General features: G+C 37.0%; 1 protein-coding gene across 1 annotated transcript in view; it reads left to right on the forward strand.

The window, feature by feature from the left end:
* LOC140163878 (uncharacterized) overlaps positions 1 to 24002 on the forward strand; it is a 175583-nt gene that overhangs the window by 31661 nt on the left and 119920 nt on the right. Inside the window, 3 exon segments of the mRNA XM_072187193.1 lie at positions 631 to 753; positions 8242 to 8430; positions 14113 to 14142. Of these exon segments, the coding sequence (XP_072043294.1) occupies positions 8301 to 8430; positions 14113 to 14142 (160 nt within the window). The 5' untranslated portion in view covers positions 631 to 753; positions 8242 to 8300.

A 24002-nucleotide genomic window follows, 5' to 3' on the forward strand; every position in this document is an offset into this window, starting at 1 on the left:
AAATAATTTTGATTTTTTGAAATTCGCAATGTAATACACATTTTATGGCAAATCATTAAAAATTGATATTTTTGATATTTAACAGTACTCGAAGTAAACTTTATAAATCTGATGATTTCTACCTAAAGTGTATGTAGGTACTTGGGATGAAAACCGACGATCAATTGAAAATTTTGACCTTTCAGTATTGAAGATATGGATTTTTTCCCAAAACACTAAAAAAATTAGGTCTTTTAGGAAAAAATCCATATCTTCAATATGAAAGGTCAAAATTTTCAATTGATCGTCGGCTTTTTCCTCCCAGCTACATACACTTTAAGACTATATCATTAAATATTTATAAAATTTACTTTGAGGACTGTTATATCTCCAAAATATGAAAAATATCAAATTTTAATAATTTGTTATAAAATTTGTATTATATCGTGAATTTCATAAAATGAAAATTATTTGATATCAGAAAGACATTCTTCGTATTCAGAATGCAATTCGACAGGTCTGATGTGCTCTCATGTCCCACAAAAATGCTGTCTAAACGCTCATTCCAGTTCCCTTAAATGAAGCAATTCCTTCATCGGGTGAATACTACATCTTATCAATGACCTGTCTCTTTACATTGTCTCATTCCAGACACACACACAACACTATCACTCGCTCATCAGGTGGAACACATTCAAATCTACTCCCAGCATCAGACACAGGAGACATACCGGCAGTGTGTTAATAATAGACGGAGAATGACGTGATATACAGGTATGATACATCCAATACTGTCTAGACTTTGTTTAGCTTTAAAATGGCAAGATTCATAACGTTGTGGATTGATGGTGTTCACACATTTATGCACAGCATCTACGCTATTTGCACGACTTACGCACACTTGTGAATTTTATGCAAGTGTAAGTTGGAACTTTGTGGATGCTTGCAATAACAAACACCAAATAATTTTTGCCAATTATAAGCTGAACAAAGTATACCTACAGTGTGTTATGATATTGGGAGGATAATGTGATAGACAGGTAGGATGAGCATCGGGACCATCTGCATGTAGTCTATGAAAATCTGCCTGTGTAAATGATCTATTCCAGTTGAAATCCATACACCCCCTATGGATGACATGACTTTAATCTTGCACACAGGGAGTGTGAATTTCAAATGGAACTACCCATTCAGTGTCGTCTGCTCCAAAATGGGTTATTCCAGTTTAAATCTATACCCCCCCTGTGTGGAAGACATGACTTCATCTTTCACTCAGGGAGTGTCAATTTCAAATGGGGTTACCTGAATGGGTGATGAAATCCCCCCCCCCCCCGTATGGGAGATTAAGGTCATGTCTTACATAGGGTGTATGGATATCATCTGGAATAGCCCAATGTTATTGATGGTAAATTTGCAATATGAGGCATCTGAATATTATAACTACTTCAGTGGGATACCCTTTCTGGTACTCGAAAGTGGAAATTTTTACGCTACATTTATTTTCATGCTATTCATGTTCCGAGCTTTTATGGTGAAAATAAAAATGTACAAATATATATTCCTTTTGTGTATAGGTCAATATCAGGAACTTTGATTCTCAAATTTAAAAATAATGGAAATACGGTAATTCATAATTGGCAAAAATTAATAAATGCAAAAATTTCCCCTTTTACAGTACTTGAAACAGGGTGCGTGCAGAACCTTGAAAAGCCAAAAAAGTGCTTGAAAGTACTTGAAAATCAAAATGCCTTTTCAAGGCCTTGAAAGTCCTGGAATTTTGTTGAAAAGTCCTTGAAATTTATGGAAAGTCCTTAAAGAAAAAATGTGCTGAAACAATAAAAAATTATGTTACAAATAAATAAGAAAAGAAGTTTGGAAATAAATCTGTCTTGTAGGCTTATATATTTTTCATTTTGTAGGCTATACACATTAACTCTTTTTGGACTCATATATTTCCAATTTTAAAATGAAAATTTCTTAGAACCCTGACTAGATGACTCGACTAGATAAAGGTACCCATTTAGCATGCATGTGGTCAAATTTTTATCTTATTGAGAACACCTTTTCATGCCCAAAATTGATGAATTTTAGTCCATTATCGGACCAGCATGTTATATGATTGTGTCGGTTTTGCGTTCAAAAACTCATCTCTTTTTCCTCAATGAATATTACCCAAGTAAGAAGTATGTCATGTGCATTAATGAACGATGACATTTGAGATGATGCTGGACTGATGATGCTGATGATGTATAGGCCTATATGTATACTCTAATATCAAGTCATGTTTAAGTCTAAATGGAAACAAACTTCGGTCAAAGGTTTGATTTGAACCTTTTAGCTGTATCCTTTGGCTTTGTGTAGCCGTCGTTGTGAACATGGGGGTGGGGTGGGGAGGTTGGGTGGGGGTGAGTGAGTGTGTGTAGGCCTATGTATTTCCTTTGGGATAGGCCTACTATTTTAGTCCCAATTTGTAGTGACATTACTCTGTATGTTTAACATACCGAATTTTACAAATTACTCTTATCATAAAATGTATTCTTCAGGCACATTCATTAGTACCCCCCCCATGTGGGCCCCTCCCACATACCAAGAGGGGTGGGGTCAAAAATTTGATGAATCATTGTTTTTATATTGTGCATTATATATATCAATTTCAATCATGTAGGCCATATTATTAGGCCAAGAAAACACTTTGAAGAATGTCTCTCATGTACAAAAGTATAGGAAAGTGAATATTTAAAACCACTTTTTAGGATGAAGGAAGCATTTTTTCAAAATAATTCCAAAACAGGTTTTTATGTCAAAAATGGTCTCTTTTGGGGTGCTAAATCTGCTTAAATGTTTGTCGTCCTGAAATTTTAACCAAAAGCACACTGACCATCAAGGCCCAGGATGGGGTGCCAGTTGGTGGGGGTGGGGGAGGCAGTGGATGCAAGCACAAATGGTTAATTATTGTTTTATTTTTCTGCTTCACATATATCAACGTAAGCCATATTGGTCATGTAATAAAGCCAAAAACATTTTTTAAGAGTGTCTCTTGTGCATAAAAGTATAGGAAACTCGAAACTTTAAAGCATGTTTTCTGCAAGAAGGAAGCACTTTTTATTAAAAGTGTAGAACAAGCCAGGAGCTTTGAAATGTTCTTTTTACCCTCTGACTTTGGCTCGGGGGGCTTCGTCCCTCAACCCTGACCAGGGCTTCGCCCTGGACCCCCGGCCATAGTCGTGAGCGCTACGCTCGCTACTCCGCTTCGCAAGTGTCCCTATTTCTAGTTTTCAAAAGTTGGCAGGTATGCACTGGGCTGCTGCCCCTAGACCACTGGGTATTTTTCTACTTTTTACACACACCTATCTCTGGGTCGTTCCGTTCAAAGGTACTTGAAAATTAATTTTTGGGTACTTGAAAGTCCTTGAAAAGTCCTTGAATTTGAAATAGAGGTGGCTGCACGCACCCTGTTGAAATGTGCTGTTTAGAAAACATGCAGGCAAGAAAATCCCTAAATGGAGAAGATATCTTACCCTTCCCAGAATCCTTTGCAACATGATGCATTACCTCATAAAATTAAATGACATTCTTAATCTTATTACTTAGTACATGTTTCCTTTGTTTTCATGTTGAGAATAGACTGACTAAACATGGGTCGATAGTCAGGAAATAAATATATTTTTATTTATATCTGGATGTGCTCTGTTCATTGAGGTACCTTTTGGTCACTACTATTAACCCATGTTGCAATGGATAGCAAATCAGTAGAGAAAATTGAAATGGAAGAAGTGCATTGTGGGAAGTGTAAGGTATCTTCTCTAATCCCTAAGTATGATTTGAAAAACACTCAATGTGAGATGTGGGCAGGTAATAAATGAGGAAGATTAAACAGTATAAAAGGTTATGGAAGAAATGATCTGAATGAAAAGGAAATATTAACGAGTGTTTCTTTTCTTTTCAAAAATAATGTGTGTAAATCCTTCTCAAAAATGATACATAATAAGGAAAAATATTATATATAGGTGTATATTCTATGAAAATGGACCAAATTCTTAGATTCTATGATAAAGAAATTTAGGAAAAAGCTACAAAAACTTATAAAAAGGTATGGTAATGAACAGGGGTAGCGTTTAAGGGGTCTTGGGGTCCAGGACTCCTTGATTTGGCAAGTCCCCGTGATTTGGACCCCTTAATTTTGTGCGTCTGTGTAGAATTAGATGCCTGGACCCCTTTATTTGCCAATTTGGACCCCTGGCCTCGGCAGGTCACCGCTAACCCTGGTAATGAAGGTAGTGTTTAATATTGTAAGGATGTTCCGATACTGACAGTGACACTGCATATGTTTTGTTATGAGCATGATGAATGAATCAGATAGTAAAGCACTACGCTGTTGTCAGGATTAGGTCATAGTTAATTCCATTACACACGTGTACAATGTACCGTACCGAGAGTTGTATTGATATGTGATATAATCAAGTATAATGGATCAGGTAAACAGGGATTGATGACTATACTTTGTTTGAAGACTCATAACATTGTGGATTGATATATATTATATATAGATTCATAACATGTCTCGAGACGCAGTACATACATGTAAGTATGCGTTACGCTGTTGTGTTACATGTTATGCGTTCGAACAATTTACGCAGGCGCTGTCCGCTGTACTTGGACATCACATGATTTTGCGGCTAGTATGATAGGTTGCTACTTGCTAGCATCATTTCCTTAATTGGCTATTCGATTTTTTAAATGGAAAATGAAAGATAAAGTTAAAATTGTATTTTGTTTTCAAATTCAAAAGAAGATAATGTAATGGAAATTTAAAAAGTGAGAAATTATGATTATGAATGAGGTTAATGAATGTGCATCAGTTATTAGTCGGGTATTGTGAAATATCTTAATATTGTGCTTTGGACCTCAAGAATATCAAGATGGTCGCCGCGCAGATATTCCTTGGTTCCAATATGCGAGGAGAGCCTCGATCTGGCAGCATGCATGAATGGGAATTGAACCAGTCATATAACATTGCGTAAAGTTACGTAATACTTCCTTTCATGTCTTTTGCCAGTTTGAGGCTCTCCCTGCATATGGCTGAACCGTGCAATAGGCGAATACCCTCAAAACAATAGATGTGCATAGCAACTATGCTAGTTGCACTCGCACTTTGTGTAATCTATGAATGGCACCCGCTTATGTTAAGTGGGTACTTTATTGACACGTGCAGTACAACAAAAACTGAATCATTTTCGTCAGATAAGCAGAACAAATAGGCATGGCATAATTTTATTGTACGTGTATGTATTTCAAATGGCAAATATCATTATATGCAACCTTTTATTTTCCATCGATCTTTGCATGGCCCTGAAGGCTGGAATGCATTGTGATGAAAAATAAAACTGCATTGGTATATTCTGTCATTTGAATGTCAACAAAATCATATCTACACGTAGTCTTCAACCTGATATGTCATAAATCAATAATGGCCTGAAATAATATCAATCCATGGGGTACCCTCATGGGGTAGGCTGTTCCCTTGCCAACTCATATGGATGTATTCAATCCAACGGGATACCGTAAAACCTCATCTACAAGCATATACAGGGTTTTTATGATGAAAGCTTAACTTTAACGAACCAGGCGTATATATACCAATTGATACAATAGATTGGTCTTACAATAATACTTGTTTTTATATGCTTGGATCTGTAATTTATTTGCTCAAACTCCATAATGGCGCCTGGAATAATTTAGCTTTCAACAGAAGCACTTTATATGCTTGTAGACGGGGTTTTACGGTATTCCAGTTGAAATCCATACACCCCATATGGAAGACATGACCCTAATTTACCACACAGGGGGTGTAAGCAGTGTGTTGGCCAGATCTAAACCAGGGGTTCTCAATAAGCAGTCCGTGGGCCAGATAGGCCCACAGGTCAACTAACCCAGGGGTCCTCAGTAGGCAGCCTGTGGGCAAGATCTTAACAAGGGGTTCTCAATAAGCAGCCCGTGGGCCAGATTTGGCCCACAGGTCAACTAATCCAGGGGTCTTCAATCGACAGCCTGCAGGCCAGATTAAACCAGGGGTTCTCAATAAGTGGCCCACAGGCCAGATGCGGCCCACAGGTCAACTAATCCAGGGGCCCTCAGTAGGCAGCCTGCAGGCCAGATCTAAACCAGGGGTTCTCAATAAGCAGCCCATGGGCCAGATCCGGCCCACAGGTCAACTAATCCAGGGGCCCTCAGTAGGCAGCCTGCAGGCCAGATCTAAACCAGGGGTTCTCAATAAGCAGCCCACAGGCCAGATGCGGCCCACAGGTCAACTAATCCAGGGGCCCTCAGTAGGCAGCCTGCAGGCCAGATCTAAACCAGGGGTTCTCAATAAGCAGCCCATGGGCCAGATCCGGCCCACAGGTCAACTAATCCAGAGGTCCTCAGTAGGCAGCCTGCGGGCCAGATCTAAACCAGGGGTTCCCAATAAGCAGCCCATGGGCCAGATCCGGCCCACAGGTCAACTAATCCAGAGGTCCTCAGTAGGCAGCCTGCGGGCCAGATCTAAACCAGGGGTTCTCAATAAGCAGCCCATGGGCCAGATCCGGCCCACAGGTCAACTAATCCAGAGGTCCTCAGTAGGCAGCCTGCGGGCCAGATCTAAACCAGGGGTTCCCAATAAGCGGTCCGCGGGCCAGATCCGGCCTGCCGACCAGTGTTCGATTTACCTGGATTAGCGTAGCAAAATGCTACTCACAATTTTGGAATTGCTACTCAAATCTGAAGGTGAGTAGCATTTTTTGCTACACATAAAAATATACGAAAATCGATCACTGGCCACTGACTTGAACTGAAAATGGAACATTCAGGATTAGCATGTTGCAAAATGCTACTCACAATTTTGGAATTGCTACTCAAATCTGAAAGTGAGTAGCATTCTTTGCTACACAAAAAAATATACGAAAATCGATCACTGCTGCCGACCAATTGTGGTTCGCCCTTGAACAAATCCAGGATTTCTGAAAAGAGAAGTCGAGTGTCTAAATTGGTAAAAAGAGGGGGCTGAGTGGCTGATATAATCCCAAAACAGGCTGAATTTGCATGATGTAGCTGTTAAAAGAGGGGACTGTGGTCCCCATCAGCCTCCTGGATCCACCCCGGAGTAAACATAACAAACCACTTAAGATGTATTTGGCCCTCAAACACAACTCTTTGAAATGATTTTGGCTCTCGGTGACATGTGAACAAATATAATTCAATGTGGGTGACCTGATTGACAGCCTGCCTCATCCCCCACTTTATCCCATCAAAATGCAGATTTTAGTATCAAGTGAAAGCTCATATTTTTCTCATTAGGCCGTATAAAATTAATGTTTTGGTTCTCGCCCAGAGGATTTTCATGAATTGATGAGGGAGGGAGGTGTTTTTTTTTTTTTTTTTTTTTTCAATGTATAATTAGCATTGTCAGTAGTTTTCGGTCTTCTCCAACAGTGCTCGAGGAAACGATGAGGCCCTTTTTTTTTTTTTCAAATGTGAGGTTCTGAGGATAAACCCCCTAGAGTACCACAAAAAGACTTGGAAGTGATGCTTGTTCTCTAATAAACTTATTCATATGTATGAAGATTTCATAAATCATTCCAAAGTCTAAAAAAAATTGAAAAATCTAAAAAAAAAAAAAAAAATCTGAAAAATCCCAGAAATTGAGGAGGGAGGGGACGAGAACCAAAATATTAATTTTACACGGCCTTAACATACTGAAATATGGCGTTCCAAATCGGTGTATTTCTGAAGATTTCATCAAAAAGCTGTTGAATTAGTCTGAAATGTGGGTTATTCCTTCATGTAATTTTACACGAAATTAGGGTTAGGGTTAAGGTTAGGGTTAGTTTAGGGTTAGGATTAGGGTTAGGATTAGGGTTAGAGTTAGGATTAGATTACACGAAATAATTACATGAAGGATCGACCGATCTCGTATCAAATCAATATATTACTAGTACATGATCATGATGATAATTATCATTATTAAAAACACTATATTTACTACCAGAATCACACTGTATAAATGTCAGTAATCCCATAAGGAATTAGTCACATTTTCAATATAAAACATTTGCGTGTTTTCTTTTTGCACTAATGCTTGAAAGAGACAACATTTTATGTCCTACATAAGTTTTAAACAATTTTTTCTAAATATATCATGTCACCTTCCTTTTTTAAGAACCCATAATCTAAGCAATATAATACTGATACCTGGTAACCTATAAAAATTTATTATATTTTCTGCAGGTACAATCATATTGGAATTATTTCATCATCAACCAGTCACCCAATACTGACTCATCACCATGACAACGCCAGCGAGGTCGGGGCTTAAACCGCCCTCTAAGATCACCAAGCCAGGTACGATCAGCAAAGCAGGGGGCATACCTAGAGCGACACCGGCCGCCTCCAAGGAGCAGCCTGCCAAAGTTGAAGGTAGGTCATGCATAGAATTAGTTTTTATAATTGAATGAAATAACATTGTTACAATTTGATGTTTTTGTACACAGTTTGGTCTTATAAATTTTGTGGAAATACTTAAGTATATTCTAAAGACAAATTAAGTTGTTATTGTTATTCATGGTTCTATTAGCAGGGCTACCCCATGAGAACTACCTGCCGATTGGCCAAAAAGAAGTTTTCATTATCAATTGGCCCAACCAGCAACATTGTTAGAATAATTTCACCATGCAAAACAATTGGGGTGAATTATATGCAAAGCTCCATTCTGATCGGTGATTAAAGTGAAAATATCATGTAATTGACCAATCAGAGGCAATATTAGATCGGCAGGTAGTGCTCAGGGGATTAAGGGAATCAAGCTTGATTCTCACAAGCTGAGCAGACATAAGTTACAATATAATTGGTGAGAATCTGCATTCTTTAAAACTAAGAATTTGCAAATTCTCTCCAATATTTTGTATGTTGAAGGTTCACAGTTTTAACGGACTAAAAATTGATTATCAAAATCTGTTTTGGGTTCTCGCATCCATTTTGTGTTCTCACAAATCTGTTTTGTGAGAATTGTTATGAGAATCAATTTCTCATCAAGATTGAACCCTTGAACAGATAGGTTTTCTTGATCAGCAGCAATGAGGAACTGCAGGTGGTAAAGTTCTTTCATACCTTGCAATTTCCAAATAGTTCATCACATACCTCTGTATTAAAAGCATATCTTCCCCCCTAGAACATGACCTTTTAGTGTTACCTTTGACCTTTAACCTTTGATCTGACATTAGACTCCAAGAATAGCAGTGATGCAGAATGACCTTCAAAATGTGTTGGGTACGGGGGGGTTATCTCAACTTTGGTGGGATGGGGGGGCTGGAACTCTGACAAACAACCCGACTTTGAGCCAAAATTTGATGAAAAGTGAACCGTATACCATTTTTGGGAATTTTTTTTTTTTTTAATTGAAACTTTTTTAGAAAAAAATTAAAAAGCACCCTTTCTGAAACCAGATTTTCATTTACTTTTATACAGCCATCAAATACACCAAAATGGTTGAAGATGCACCCTGAATCTAAAGTAGATGGCTAAAAATGCACCCCGCATCTGTCCGTTGTCTGAAGTTATCTATAAAGAGCTGAAATTTGGAAAGCTCCTCCACATACATTTGCATAGAACAAGTATACAAAAATAGCTGAACATCAAAACAAAGCTGATATCTCACATCCCTGTTCTTGACAGCAACTCAGCTTTGCTGGGAACAAGGAAAAGTGACATGTTACCTCTTGGAGATGAGGCTAATGTTATAAATCTGGGCGTGAAGTGTGAGAGAGCTCTGTACAAAACATCCTACGCTGCAGGCTGCATGAAGACTAATACTACTAAAGTGTAATTTCAACGCATGTATTTTTTTGCGCTTTGCCGCTTTTCAACTGCTTCCACTTGTTTTTAAATTTGCAACTTTAAATTTTCTTACTGAGAGCTATACATTGAAGAATAAATACACATTTTTTTATTTTCATGGTAGTTGAGTTGAGGGTAGAATGCACGAAAATTAAAGTTCCGTGAAAATTTCCACTTTACTGTAGGTTAGATGTGACAGTTGTCATTAGATGAAGAAGTTAAGAGAATTGCATCTACTCTGAGCTTTTCCAAATGAAATCTTTACACCCCCTGTGGACTACATGACCTTAATCTTCACACAGGGAGCATGCATTTCAAATGGGGTTACCTGAATGGGTGACTCCATTTGAAATCTGCACCCCCTGTGTGGCAGATTAAGCTCATGTCTTCCATTGAGGGTATGGATTTAAACTAGAATAACCCCATATGTGTGTGTACATGGAATGCCATGTGGATGCAGAATCCTCAGTAAATTTAAGATCTTAAAATATATACTGGGAAATTTTCACCAGAAGCTTAATTATTTTTAGGTAAATTTGGATTAAAAATGTGCCATCAGACCCATCCTACGATTTAATAGTTATTGTCATCAGCATGTTTTTACAAGCTGGCAATATGAAATGCCATAATATGTAAATGTACATTTTGAGCATTATTCTCTGGCATTAATATACACCACTGATTTATAGTCTGTAACTTTTGAATTGAACTATGCGTACTGTGCATGGCTTTTCATTTTTTTGGTAATTAATTACAAACCAAAATTTGTGAAGGGGGAACTCCTTCCTTGCAACATTGCACTTCACTTTTAATTTAAGTGTAATTTACAAACATCTGTATTTTCTTCAGCAAAACAACTCGGCTATTATAACAATATGCACAATTCATATTTTTTAGTAAAGTGACAACACAACTAAGCATGAGTCTGTCAGCTTGTAGCATTGGATGTTTATGTACCACAAGCACCGAGAATGAAAACATGGTTACTGTTTTTAGATACGTCAGACTAAATTTAGACGACTGCATCAAGAAACTGCTAAAACCGACAATGACGGAAGACAGTTTATACCACCACCCCACCACACTGGGGGAATCTGACAGGAAAGTCGTTAGTAGGGTGTCAAGTTGCTGACGGCTTGTGTATGCACCTGTTTTTTGACGATTTGATTCATAAGATGTAAGCGGAGACAAAAAGATTAGTCTCTTTATGATTTAAATCATTCATCACCTTCTTAGATGTTCAGGGTATGATAAAAGGTATATACATGTATGCATGTAGCCAGGAATCAAATTTTTCAGCATTTTCCTGGGATATCGCAATGAGGGGTGAAAGGAAATATATGGTTTATTCTAGTTGAAATCCATACACCCTTATGGAAGACATGACCTTAATATTCCACACAGGGAGTGTGAATTTCAAATGGGGTTACCTGTGACTCCATCTGAAATTTACACTCCCTGTATGGGAGATTAAGGTCATGTCTCCAAATGGAAATGGATTGCAACTGGAATAGTCCAGTACTAGACTCGTACAATTTATTTAGGAAAAAGGACACAAATATATTTTGTTTCCACTCCCTCCACATATAATGGAGGTAGAGAATTACTTAACACCAGGAATATCCCTCACTATCTATTGGTTTGCAATGTTTCATATTTATGTTCACAAGGTTTATGCTGAAACCACATTGATAAAAAAGGGGAAAATGTGTTTTTTCTAAGTTTCTAGATGTAAATTACACATTTGCTTGCATGTGAATTTGACATTTTGTGTTTAAAACAAGCAGTAATTAAATTAATTATGCAGCTTACAGCTTGACTAAAGCATTGTTTCATAATACCGTAAATGTTCGTCTAATAGCACCCCTGGGCTCCTTTGCCTTGGAGTAAATTTCATGTACAAATAGAGAGCTCCCTCCTAAAAATCCCAACAAGAATTAAGGGTACGTGCCCTTATTTGCTGGTGGGATTTTTATGGGAGGGCACATTTAGTTTGTGTCTAAAATTCCAGTTATGTCAAGAGAGCCCATAGCGCCATTAGGCAAAAGTTTACGGTATTTGATGATTTACCAAAATTGCACACTAACTGCACTATTTGCTGCAATGTAAATATAAAGTTTGGGTCAAATTGTTGGATACCCAGTACTGCTTGTTATAATTGTCCTCAAGTAAAGACTGTGTTTTCTGGGTGTCACAGGTGTCCAAAAATGGCCCAAATTTCTTATTGCACTAATTGCATGAACTAATAGTGGTCATGTGCTGGATAGTTTTTCGCCGAGTGGTGATGAATGTACACCACGCACACACCCCACTCACACACACACCCCTACACGTTTTCACCGACAAACATGGACCCGTATTGTGTGTGTGGTTGTTAACATTTAAACCGTGGACCCACACACACAGACATCAGAATCCAAACATGGACTTCTGTGACATTTCACCGTTAACCGTGGACCTGATATTACACCTACGATAGGGGACTCTACCCCATATGCAAAGTTGTGCTGTCTTACGACAGTGGATGTCCACGGTTCACTATGTGTGGTTTTTCACTACATAAATGTGGACTCAAAGTCCACGCTTGTAGGTGAAAACAACACACAAAAACCCCTACTCACAAAAAGGACCCCGCCAGTGCCGCCACCGGATGAAGCTACTAGATCTTGCACAGAGTGGATGTTTAAAATTATTTTCATGCATGAATGCCATATCATCAGTAATCACATGCAAGTTGCTATGTAAACAAGATGTAGATGATTTAACACATGAATGAACACTGATCACTATGATTTATTCGATGTATGGTTTTGAAGTATTTGAGTAATATTTTAGTGTTATAATGAATTTGATCACTAATATGTACATTTGTATACTGGTTGAGTGGTGGTCGTATAGGATTGTACAAAAGGAGTCTCATGATTCCGTTTCCATTTTATTATTTTACATTCTTGTCCACTTTTCAGGCGCCTGATTGATATAAAATGTCATTCCTTCCATCATTTGTTCCATCACCTACAGACCTTATATAATAGAAAGACATTATTATGATGTTTAAGAAAACAAAAACAAGAGGTGGACAAAAAAATTTGAACTTTGCTTTAAATCTGTTTAACCCTATGAGAACTACCTGCCGATTGGCCAAAAAGAAGTTTTCATTATCAATTGGCCCAATCAGCAACATTGTAATTTCACCATGCAAAAAAAATTGGGGTGAATTATTTGCAAAGCTCGATTCTGATTGGTGATTTAAGTGAAAATATCATGTAATTGACCAATCAGAGACAATGTTAGATTGGCAGGTAGTGCTCAGGGGGTTAAAAAGAAGGAATCAAATGAGACTCTTCTTGTATGATCCTATTTATCACATTGTTGTCCTGATTGCTGATCCCTCATAATTATTATTGTATACAAATTATAAAATGAAAACTCAAACTTGGTTAAGCCTTCTCAAGCAGCACCTGGCAAGCATTGGGCTATTCTAGTTGAAATCCATACAAATTTCAAATGGGGTTACCAGTTACCTGAATGGGTGGCTCCATTTGAATTTTGATGTATGGATTTCAACTGGAATAACCTTATTTTTTGCATTTATATTTCAGCAAATTTTTCCACTTCAAAGCAGACAATTCTAAAAGCATCTTACCAAATCACAAATTATCTGACTTTTTTTTATTTTATTTTTAATTATTGTAATTTTTTCTTTGCACTTTGCAAATTGCTATACAAAAAGTCATGTGATTAGGCTGCTTGGCTGAATATGCAATATAAGGCAAATCAACACTTTTGTGCATCATGCATCTAAGAAAGAAAAATGGACATTTTATTGAACTTTTGTGCAAATTTTGCATCACCATCAAAGTGCTATAATTTATTCAAAAAAATCTTCGCCATCAATCATTTATATCTCTTGATATCTATTATTATCTTATTGAAAATGATATTATTTGGTATCAATGAGCTATTCCAGTTGAAATCCATACACCCCCCTATGGAAGGCATGACCTTAATCTTTCACACAAGGGATGTATTTTTAAATGGAGTCACCTATTCAGGTAACCCTTTTGAAATTCACACTCCCTGTGTGTAAGATTAACGCCATGTCTTCCGCTTTGTGTATCATGGATTTCAACTGGAAGTGTATGAGAGATTGCCTAAATCCATTATCTCAGCAATCGAGGACGACTGTACAAGTTGTTTAGAAAATAGATTTGTTTATCTTGTGCAACTGTTGTATTGTCCTTCCTTTAATGTTAACACATACAGCAGGACTACTGCAAGCGACACGACTGAAAGGTACGTAGGGCCACGACGTTAACATTGTCTTGTATGACGTGTGCATATATAATACTTGTAGTGTCTGACATGTAGATTGTATCCTTAGGAATTGGCAGTTGAAAATGTGTTTGATGGCCTATATTTCATTTTAAAACAATACAAGACAATTAATTCTTTCCTAAGAAATGTTTGGTATTTGAAAGGTTCTGTTAATCTCTCCGCATGGGTGTCAACTGCAGATGATAAAGTTCAAATTTTCTTTAAAAATTAAAAAATTCAGAATTGTACATTTTCATGACCATATTTGGAATCGGCATGAAAAATGCATTAAAATGAGTACAAACAAGCCTAGTATTGGTTCAGTGGTTCTTAAGATAGCTCTTGATATTTTGAGAAAATATTTCGGAACTGGGACTTATTATGTTGAAGTCTATGGCTAGTATGCAGAGCATTAATTGTTGATTGTTGCCTGTTTGTTGGTCTTTGTGGACAGGCAATCATATGAGCTCATATGGAATCAAATAAAACAACTTTGGTGGAAAGTAACTTAATTAATTGGAAGCAGTCAATGGAAATGAAATTTGAATATGATTCAACTATTACTTGCCATCTTCCTTGTTCAAAATAGACATTATTTTGCTTCAAATTAAGAAACCTTGACAATATCTTTAGATGCTCTTTATATAATTTCCCACACAGGTCCCTTTACTAGTGCCTTGCTGTGTTGAATGAGTGATGCCATAAATTTAAACCAAAGTTGCACAAAATGTAGCCCAATTCAACCAACATTTATCCCAAAACAAATTTGACTCAAAATTTCAGATCAGAAAATGATGTTTTTGTCTTTCATTTTTGAGGTATTAAAAAACGGTCAAAAGTCTCTCAAAAGCTGCAGTTGTGGGAGTCATGGGGCAAATGTGCTTGGAGCCCAATTGGGCTAGAAATGGAGGTTATGGCAACACTGCTGTAATAGAATTGCACCCTCAAGAATCAGGGTAGTGTCAGAGCAAGTCGTTGAATCTGAAGTGGAAAATAAGCCTACTCTGCTATAAATAAATGTGGCCACCAAACGATCATTTAAACTGCCAATTGCGCCAGCATTGGGCTATTCCAGTTGATATCCATACCCGCTATGGAAAACATGTCCTTAAATGTCTCACCCCATGCATAGGGAGAGCAAATTTCAAATGGAGTTACCTGAATGGGTGGCTCCATTTGCAATCTACACTCCCTGTGTGAGAGGATTAAGGTCATGTCTTCCATAAGGGTGTATGGATTTCAACTGGAATAGCCCATTTGTGCAGTGCTTTATTGCACAGTAGATCATTATATTAACCTGTAGATGTTCTTTACACAGCCAAACTCTTCCTTTATGTGGTAACCTGTAGCCAAGGGATTCCTTTAGTACATATTTTACACCTTTAATTGGGATCAGTCTTAATTCATTAGACCAAAATAATATGTTAATATTTCAGTTCAAATGTCCCTATTTTGCCCAAAAATCAGTTCTTATTTCCCAAAGTGGGTGCTGCACGCCCCTACCAAAATTGAAGTTTAGTGTCCCCTACCCTGGTGCTGATGAGAACCAAATTTTGAATGCTCATGTGGCATATGAAGCTCAAGGACATGAAGTCAATGTTCAGCCCATAAAGATCAAGGACAAGAAAGTGCCCATTATAAGAATGATCTAAATAGTACCCATGGCTCGAAAAAGTGGGGAATTTGGGAAGCTCATTCCCAGGAAATGTTGGTGTTTGAAGGGAAATTCTGGTATTTGGAGGGAAATTGTGTGTTTTCTGTATATAAAATATGCTATGTATTGTGGGAAATTTAGCTTGCTTCCCGGGAAATTAACATTTTTTCGAGCCCTGATAGTACCCATTGGGTAACTCTAGTGGTACACCAAATCTTACTTCAAAGGTACACCACAAGTACTCTGGGGGGTAATTCAAGGACTTGGGGGTAAAATTGGCTTACAGGATAACACATAAAGGAAGTGTCCTGCTGTAGTTATATATGGACCACATTGGACCAATTGTGATTTGTTTTATTGAAGTATATTTTTCTTCATGTGCGCAAATTTTGTGTGCATGAGTGTCTGAATTTCAAATATTACGGGCATGCTGTGTTTTCTCTTGTGATTTGAGTTTCTTGGCGATGACTTAAGGGCTGGGGTATGAGCGTTTGGACAGTATTTATTTTGGGACATTAGAGCACATCAGACATATCGAATTGCATTCTGAATACGAAGAATGTCATTCTGATATCAAATAATTTTGATTTTTTGAAATTCGCAATTTAATACATATTTTATGGCAAATCATTAAAAATTGATATTTTTGATATTTAACAGTACTTGAAGTAAACTTTATAAATCTGATGATCTATACTTAAAGTGTATGTAGGTGGGATGAAAAGCCGACGATCAGTTGAAAATTTTGACCTTTCAGTATTGAAGATATGGATTTTTTTTCCCAAAACACCAAAAAAAATTAGGTCTTTTGGGAAAAAATCCATATCTTCAATATAAAAGGTCAAAATTTTCAATTGACCGTCGGCTTTTCCTCCCTGCTACATACACTTTAAGAATATATCATTAGATTTATATAATTTACTGAGGACTGTCATATATCAAAAATTTGAAAAATATCAAATTTTTAAAATTTGTCATAAAATTTGTATTATATTGTGATTTTAAAAAAATGAAAATTATTTGATATCAGAAAGACATGCTTCGTATTCAGAATGCAATTCGATAGGTCTAAGGTGCTCTCATGTCCCACAAAAAATACTGTCGAAAAGCAATAAACGCTCATTTTGGATCCCTTAATAGATCTAACTGTGATTGATGTGATTTTGAAGTGCATGGTTAATTTGCAGTTTGGAAATAATTGTCAAAAAGTTTTATTTGCATTTGATGTTTATTCTCTACTTCAAATTTCCTGAAATTAATAAAAATTTCCTTAGTTTTCAAAATTGTCACAAATCTATGAAGCAACTTTAAATTTGGGAAATTTTAATATGTACGGTACAGTGACTTCAGACATTTCATTTTAAAATAAAGTGTTTCAAAAAAATATATTTCAGTGCTAGTCGTAAGAAAAGTGTCAAGTTGTATGAATGTGTCTGGTTCAAAATAATATGATTAATTCTGATCTTCTTTAAAAATAAATTTGTTTTGTAAAGAAGTTAGCCTTGTTAGTCCTAATTTTAAGGCATTGGTATTCAACTGAAAAATGAAATTAATAAGCAATGACCTTTGCAAATACCAATTGAATGAAATTCAAAAGATAGAGACATAATTTGATCTTGTCGCCCTTGTGTATTATTATGCTATTCTAGTTGAAATCCACACACCCCCTATGGAAGACATGACCTTAATCTTCCACACAGGGGGGTGCAGAATTTCAAATGGGGTTACCTGAATAGGTGACTCCATTTGAAATCTACATCCCCTGTGTGGGAGATTAAAGTAATGTTTTCCTTAGTGGGTGTAAGGATTTCACCTGGAATAGACCAATTATATATTCAATGTGGTCCACCCTCTTGTATATAGAGTTTATCATCACCTATTGTAGCTTACCTTGATAAAAATATGTTTTTCTTTTTTGGTTTAATACTTTTCCCCAGGTGGTGTATGACATGCAGTCCCTAAATTCAGTAAATTTTCATCGTCAACCGTGTAATTGAATGGGATTATTTTGAAATTTTAAAACGCTTTGAAATATCACAAACAAATAGGCCTATGTTGATAAATAATATAAATACAAGTTAAAACCGTTGGGGTTCGATAATGAACCCCACAAAACTAACCGAGTATATGGAAAATGCCATACGGCCGGGCGGTTTCACGAGTTGCCGGCTCGATCATGTCATCCGCCGCCTGACTTTTCCTCAACAGAAAATGTTGTCTGCTGCCCTCTATATTGGCAAGTGGTAGAATTTGATACCCTTTGAAATTGATTTGCTGCCCTCTATTGATAAGGATTTTATTCCAACAAAGTTGTTTGGAAATACGCAATTTAATTGTTTCCACGGTAATCCATACTGCTGTTTAGGTTCAATAAATCATGCTTGATGACAAATTACCTCTTCTAAATTTCAATAAACTAATTAGGTCTATCATGTTTTCATTTTATAAAATTGTGAAAAAGAAAGCAATTTTTTGATCAAATAAGCTACAGAAGATGGTGATATTTCATACTGTTTCATAAAATCAATGTATGGTTTATTCTCTTCTCTGTTCATTCATGACTTGTTAATAAATGTGCATGTTTTGTTCTCTTCTCAGTTTTTATGAAATTAAATAATTACATCAATTTAATTGACATGTTCTTTTGGTTCCAAATGAAATTTTGCTGCTTTTCCAATTATGCTAAGGAAATGGCAGCCAAGCTTGGGAAATCCCCTTGGGATCACAGGCTGTATTTAGTCTGCATTTTATATTATTATTTTTTAATGGTGTGAAAATGTGAGCGCCTGACTTTATATATTTTTGCAGAGCGGCATCTGACTTTGTGTGGGTGCCCTGCCACGGCGGTTGCTCGGCGCCCCCTCTTTTGAAAATTCCTGGATCTGCCCCTGCATACATAAAATTAGTGTATGTATGATTTCCTGCCATTGTTCATGTTATGCATGGGAACAGAAGAGAATAAACCGCTTGCATTTGATCATAACTGTGATAATTATTAATTATGCATGTAGTTTATATGTTAATTTACATGCTAATATCAATGAATTTGCATAATGTAGGAGATAATAAGATGTGTTTTTAGTGTAACAACTATCATAGGTCATTATTTTGTACATATGTATATGTTTTATATATTAGTGGAGTTCACACAACACTTTAGAAACCAAATCCATATTGTGTACTTCAATAGATGTAGTGCGCATTAATGTGCATTAACACATGGTTGTCTTGACAATGCATAGTGGCCAGCTAGACCTGAACAATGGACCGGATTCAGAAGGGCTTTATCTGTGAATGGATCACTCGCTTCTATATGAACTCAAATTGATGTGAATCATGTCCACATCATTTTGAGTTAATGTGGATCAAAAACAGGCCTACTTTGTGTGGTTGTTTATAAAGTTGACCATTCATTTCCACATGAACCAGATTAACCTGGATCCGTTCCATCCATGTAGAAACCCTACTCAAGTATGTCTTCTGATGTTTTAGCATAGACCCTGAAAAAGGGTCTATGGTTTTAGATAATGTTCTCATGATTAGTCAATGGTCATGTTGGTTCATAGTATCATTTCAAGTTGGATTAATGTAGTTTAATAGCTTAGAGTTGCACAGCTAACATTTAGCTGCAGCTGCACCGCCATTCAGCAAATCATGGAATATTTCCGCTCTTTTATTCTGTTGTAGTAAACATCTTTATTTATACATACAAAAATATATTCTTCATTTATCAAGTCCATTTTTAATATTCCCCAAGTTATTGTAACATACTTATATCATCAGTGAATAGACTCTTGGTGGATAGTGCTGCATCTTATAGTCTAGTTTAATGTGATTCTCAATTCTGTACATGTTTCCCCAATACACATGTACCTTAGGGGAAAAAAGAAGTTCCAAAAGGGTTCTGTAATATTTTGTCTTTTGAGGAGAACCCTTGATGGTTCTTACAAGGAACCATAAAAGAACCTTTGGTCATTCTGTCTGAGGAACTTTTTTAGTTCTCTAAAGGGCTGCAGAATCCGTAATCAGAGAATGAAGGGTTCTTTGATTTCCAGGAGCCCTTTTGAACGTTCAAGTAAGAGGACATCTTAGAATCCTTTTGGAAATTTTTTCTGAGAGTGCACTACATGTAGCGACATGGCAAACTACAGAGAACCAGGGGGGTTTCCCATGGTTCTCAGTGTCTTGTCAGTTCTACTTTGATGCCCTATGATGTGTATTCATGAGTAGGGCAAGAATTGGGATCATCCAGTCCAACTTCTTCCATCCGTACAAATATACCCTACAAAAATAGAGAGAGTCGTAGACACCTATCGTCGACTTTGTGGTGCGCAACATATAGTGTGCTATTCCAGTTGAAATCTATACACCCCATATGCAGGACATGACTTTCTCTTCATGCGGGTGTCGACTGCAGACGACAAGTTTCAAAAAAATTTTAAAAATTCAAAAATTTCAGAAATGTAAATTTTTATGACTATATTTTGAATCAGCATGAAAAATTTATTATAATTAGTACATACAAGCCTAGTATTGATCCAGTAGTTCTTAATATAGCTCTTGATATTTTGAGAAAATATTTCAAAACTTGGAACTTTTTCCATTGAAGCGCATGGCTAGCACGCAAAGCATTAATCTTCAACAGTACAGGGAGTGTGAATTTCAAATGGGGATACGTACCTGTGTGGGTGACTCCCATTTGAAATGTACACTCCCTGTATGGGAGATTCAAGTCATGTCTTCCATAGGGGGTGTATGGATTTCAACTGGAATAATCCAGTTGATGAGTATTAGACATGGGTAACTGGTGCACCTAAACTGAAGCAAACTTGTATAGATTTTAGTGCCATTTTCTTCTATATTTTTAACTCAAAAATAATTTTTTATCATAATTCCATAGGCCTATAGGATAGAATAATTAGTATGAGACAAATGTAGAGGGCACAATATACCGGGTAGTTAATATCATTAGGTGTATAATTATCTAAAAACTTGGGAGTGAAATTAACATTGGTCATTAGTTTAGAATAATAACATTACCATTTTTGTGTATACTGTGGTTATTAAATGAATTTGGTAAGTATTCCTTACATATATAATTACTGTATAATTATTCTGATCACATTCCAATTTCAAAAATGGAATTGCAGGGTTTGTACCCAGAGGGGGCACTCACAATCACATATAAAGGTTGTATGGGTATGTGTGGTGCTCAAGGGTCCCTTTTTAGGGCTTTCGGGCAGCTCTGGAAGAGCCACATTTGGGGATCAAGCTCCAGTTCTTTAGCCTCACCTGGAGTAAAACTTGGTCAATTAAGTGAAGCTCTTTGGCTCAAATTTGGACACATTTCGAATTTAAGCCAATAATTTGGCCCAATTTAATTAACTAGATCCCCCTATGTTGATATTGCAGTTCAGAAACCCCTATTTAGCCCGAAAATTAGTTCCCAAAGTTTGGCGTCAGCCGCGTCACCCCTACCTACAAGTTGAGTGCCCCCATATAAGTATGGTTAAAATTACCAAATGAAATAAGTCTGCTTTGTTCTGTTCATTGTCTATACAACTGATATTATGGAATTAAAGAATGTGCTATTCCAATTGAAATCCATCCACCCCTTATGGAAGATACGCCCTTAATCTTGTACAAAGGGAGTGTGAATTTCAAAAGGGTTACCTGAATGGCTGACTCCATTTGAAATGCACACCCCCTCTGTGGGAGACTAAGGTCATGTCTTCCATAGGGGGTGTATGGATTACAACTTGAATAACCCAATATTGGTTAAAACTGCAAATTACTTGGAGAGAGAAATGAGAGACATCAATTGCAATGCACTATAATAGTGCCGAGACCTTCAATGCATATAATGCAAGTCTGATTAACACATGATGAAGTAACAGCATTATTATTCCTCATAACAAATTGTTATAACAAACCACACTGTCAACCACCTTTTGAGGTGCTTAATAGTGGGAATACCTGGGGTGAGGGTCACTCCCATTGTGGCCTGTACACCATCCGCGATGATCAACTTTTGAAAAGCACCCTAAACAATAATTTAACCCTTGGCTAAAACGATACCCTAAACAGGTAACACGCGCCTGTTAAACAGGGATTTTATTCCTTGCATCAAATTTCATACCCTAAATTTCATTTTCGCGTATTAGCAATTGTAATTTTGCTACCCTTTTTCCAATTTTTCATGTTTTTGATACCCTAAACACGACACGCAGATGATCGTGCCTACCCCTGAAAAACTAACCTTTACGCTGCTTTTTATTATCGCAGATGGTGTACAGGCCACAATAGGAGTGAACCCCCCGGGGGAATACACTGTGACATGCCCAGTAGAAACAAATGCGTCACAATTTAGTGGGTACACCGGAAGTTACAATACACTACAAGCGATCAAAATGTGACCTTGAAATAACTTGAAGGTCACAAAAAAGTTTTTCTGGGCTTACACCCTCCCACTAAATGGTGAGAGGATTAAAAATGAACGGGAATAAAAGTGTGTTAATGCGAGGTGCTCAGTATAAACTTGCTCAAAGATGAAATAACGATATAGATTTTGAAATGACTTCTGTCCAAGATGAAACTTTTTCTTCAACGCTCAACATTTAAGCGAGACCATATACTGCGGATATTTTTGATTGAAAGCTATAACAGTTTCACAATACTTTAGAGGCCATATTTTTCAAACAAAAGTCTATTAAGGGGGTACTACACCCCTGCACAAATTTGTGCCTATTTTTGCATTTTTCTTAAAAATTATAGCCCATTGGGGACAAGTAAGATATGTATATTATAGGGGCAAGGACTACAACTACTGCACTGGAAATTTTATTTCGGCACAGACTACAGTTGTAGAGTTACAGTCAAAAATGAGGGAAAACCAATATTTGATCAATAAATCAATAACTACTAACTTTGAGTTGCTGAATTTTCAGTACAGTAGTTGTAGTCCTTGCCCCTATAATATAAATATCTTACTTGTCACCAATGTGCTATAATTTTTGAGAAAAATGCAATAATAGGCAAAAAATTGGCCAGTGGTGTTGTACCCCTTTAAGCACCACTGATTTGAGTGAGTAATTGGGGAGAGATTTTGTGCGCACTTTCTATGACACATGCATTTCTATTATGGTACCGCAAAGCATGATGGGATACATCTATCAGTTGCTGTGCTTTGGTACTACCCATGGAAGTATGTGTGTCTGCATGATACTGCAGAGGAAAAGCCACTTCGCACATTGCTTGGTGAAGGTGTTTGTACGGATGGTTACGGGCTATTAAGATGTCATTATGATAGCTAAGGTATTTTAAGAAGGATGTCTGAAGACTCATAGCTGCCTACTGGGTTTTTTAATAGCTGCCATATTTCAATTTGTTAATTGGATTGCCTGAAGTGAGCACACAAATCAAGCTCAGCCCCTTGATAATTTTGATGTGGGCTCCCCTCCCCGCATAATAATTCCAGATGAAGTAAAAAAATGTGACCAGATACCGGGGAGTGGGGATCCCTCGGGCACCCTCCAGGATGGGTCACCAAATTTTTTGTTTGGTCAGCCCCCCCCCCCCATGTTGAAAATCTTCCTAAGCCATTATCGTGGAACTAGTTCTGCTGACATTCTACATATGGTTACAAATGGCATTCAGAAGCATTCCCTTTTAAAGGGATTTTTCTTCATGCAACAGGAAAAGCCACTTTGCCTGTTGCTTGGTTACAGGTTATTAAGATGCCATTATGATAACCAAGGTATTTTTAAGGAGGATGTCTGAAGGCTCATAGCTGCCTTCTGGGTTTTCTGGATAAATAGCTGCCATCATTCACTGAATTTATAACAAAAGTTACTGGCTAGAATTTTGAATTTAGGGAGCGATCATTATTTATGGCAGGGGGGAATGGGTAAATTTAGGGGGGAACACAACATTTTTTGTGGTCTTGAGGGGGGAACCTGTAATTTTTAGTTGAACCAGGAGGGGGATTGTTAAATTTTAAATGAAGAAAATTGGGAAAACAAGGGGTACGCGAAAATTTTGAGGGGGGAACGTGAAATTTTTTGTCGATATTTTTGCAAAACACCCATTCCCCCCTGCCGTAAATAACGATTGGTCCCTTAGTTCAAGGTACTACATGTATCAGTGATTTCAAAAAGCAGAAAATCAACAGATTTATATTTATGAA

This window comes from Amphiura filiformis, chromosome 11, assembly GCF_039555335.1.
Source record: "Amphiura filiformis chromosome 11, Afil_fr2py, whole genome shotgun sequence".
Taxonomy (NCBI): domain Eukaryota; kingdom Metazoa; phylum Echinodermata; class Ophiuroidea; order Amphilepidida; family Amphiuridae; genus Amphiura; species Amphiura filiformis.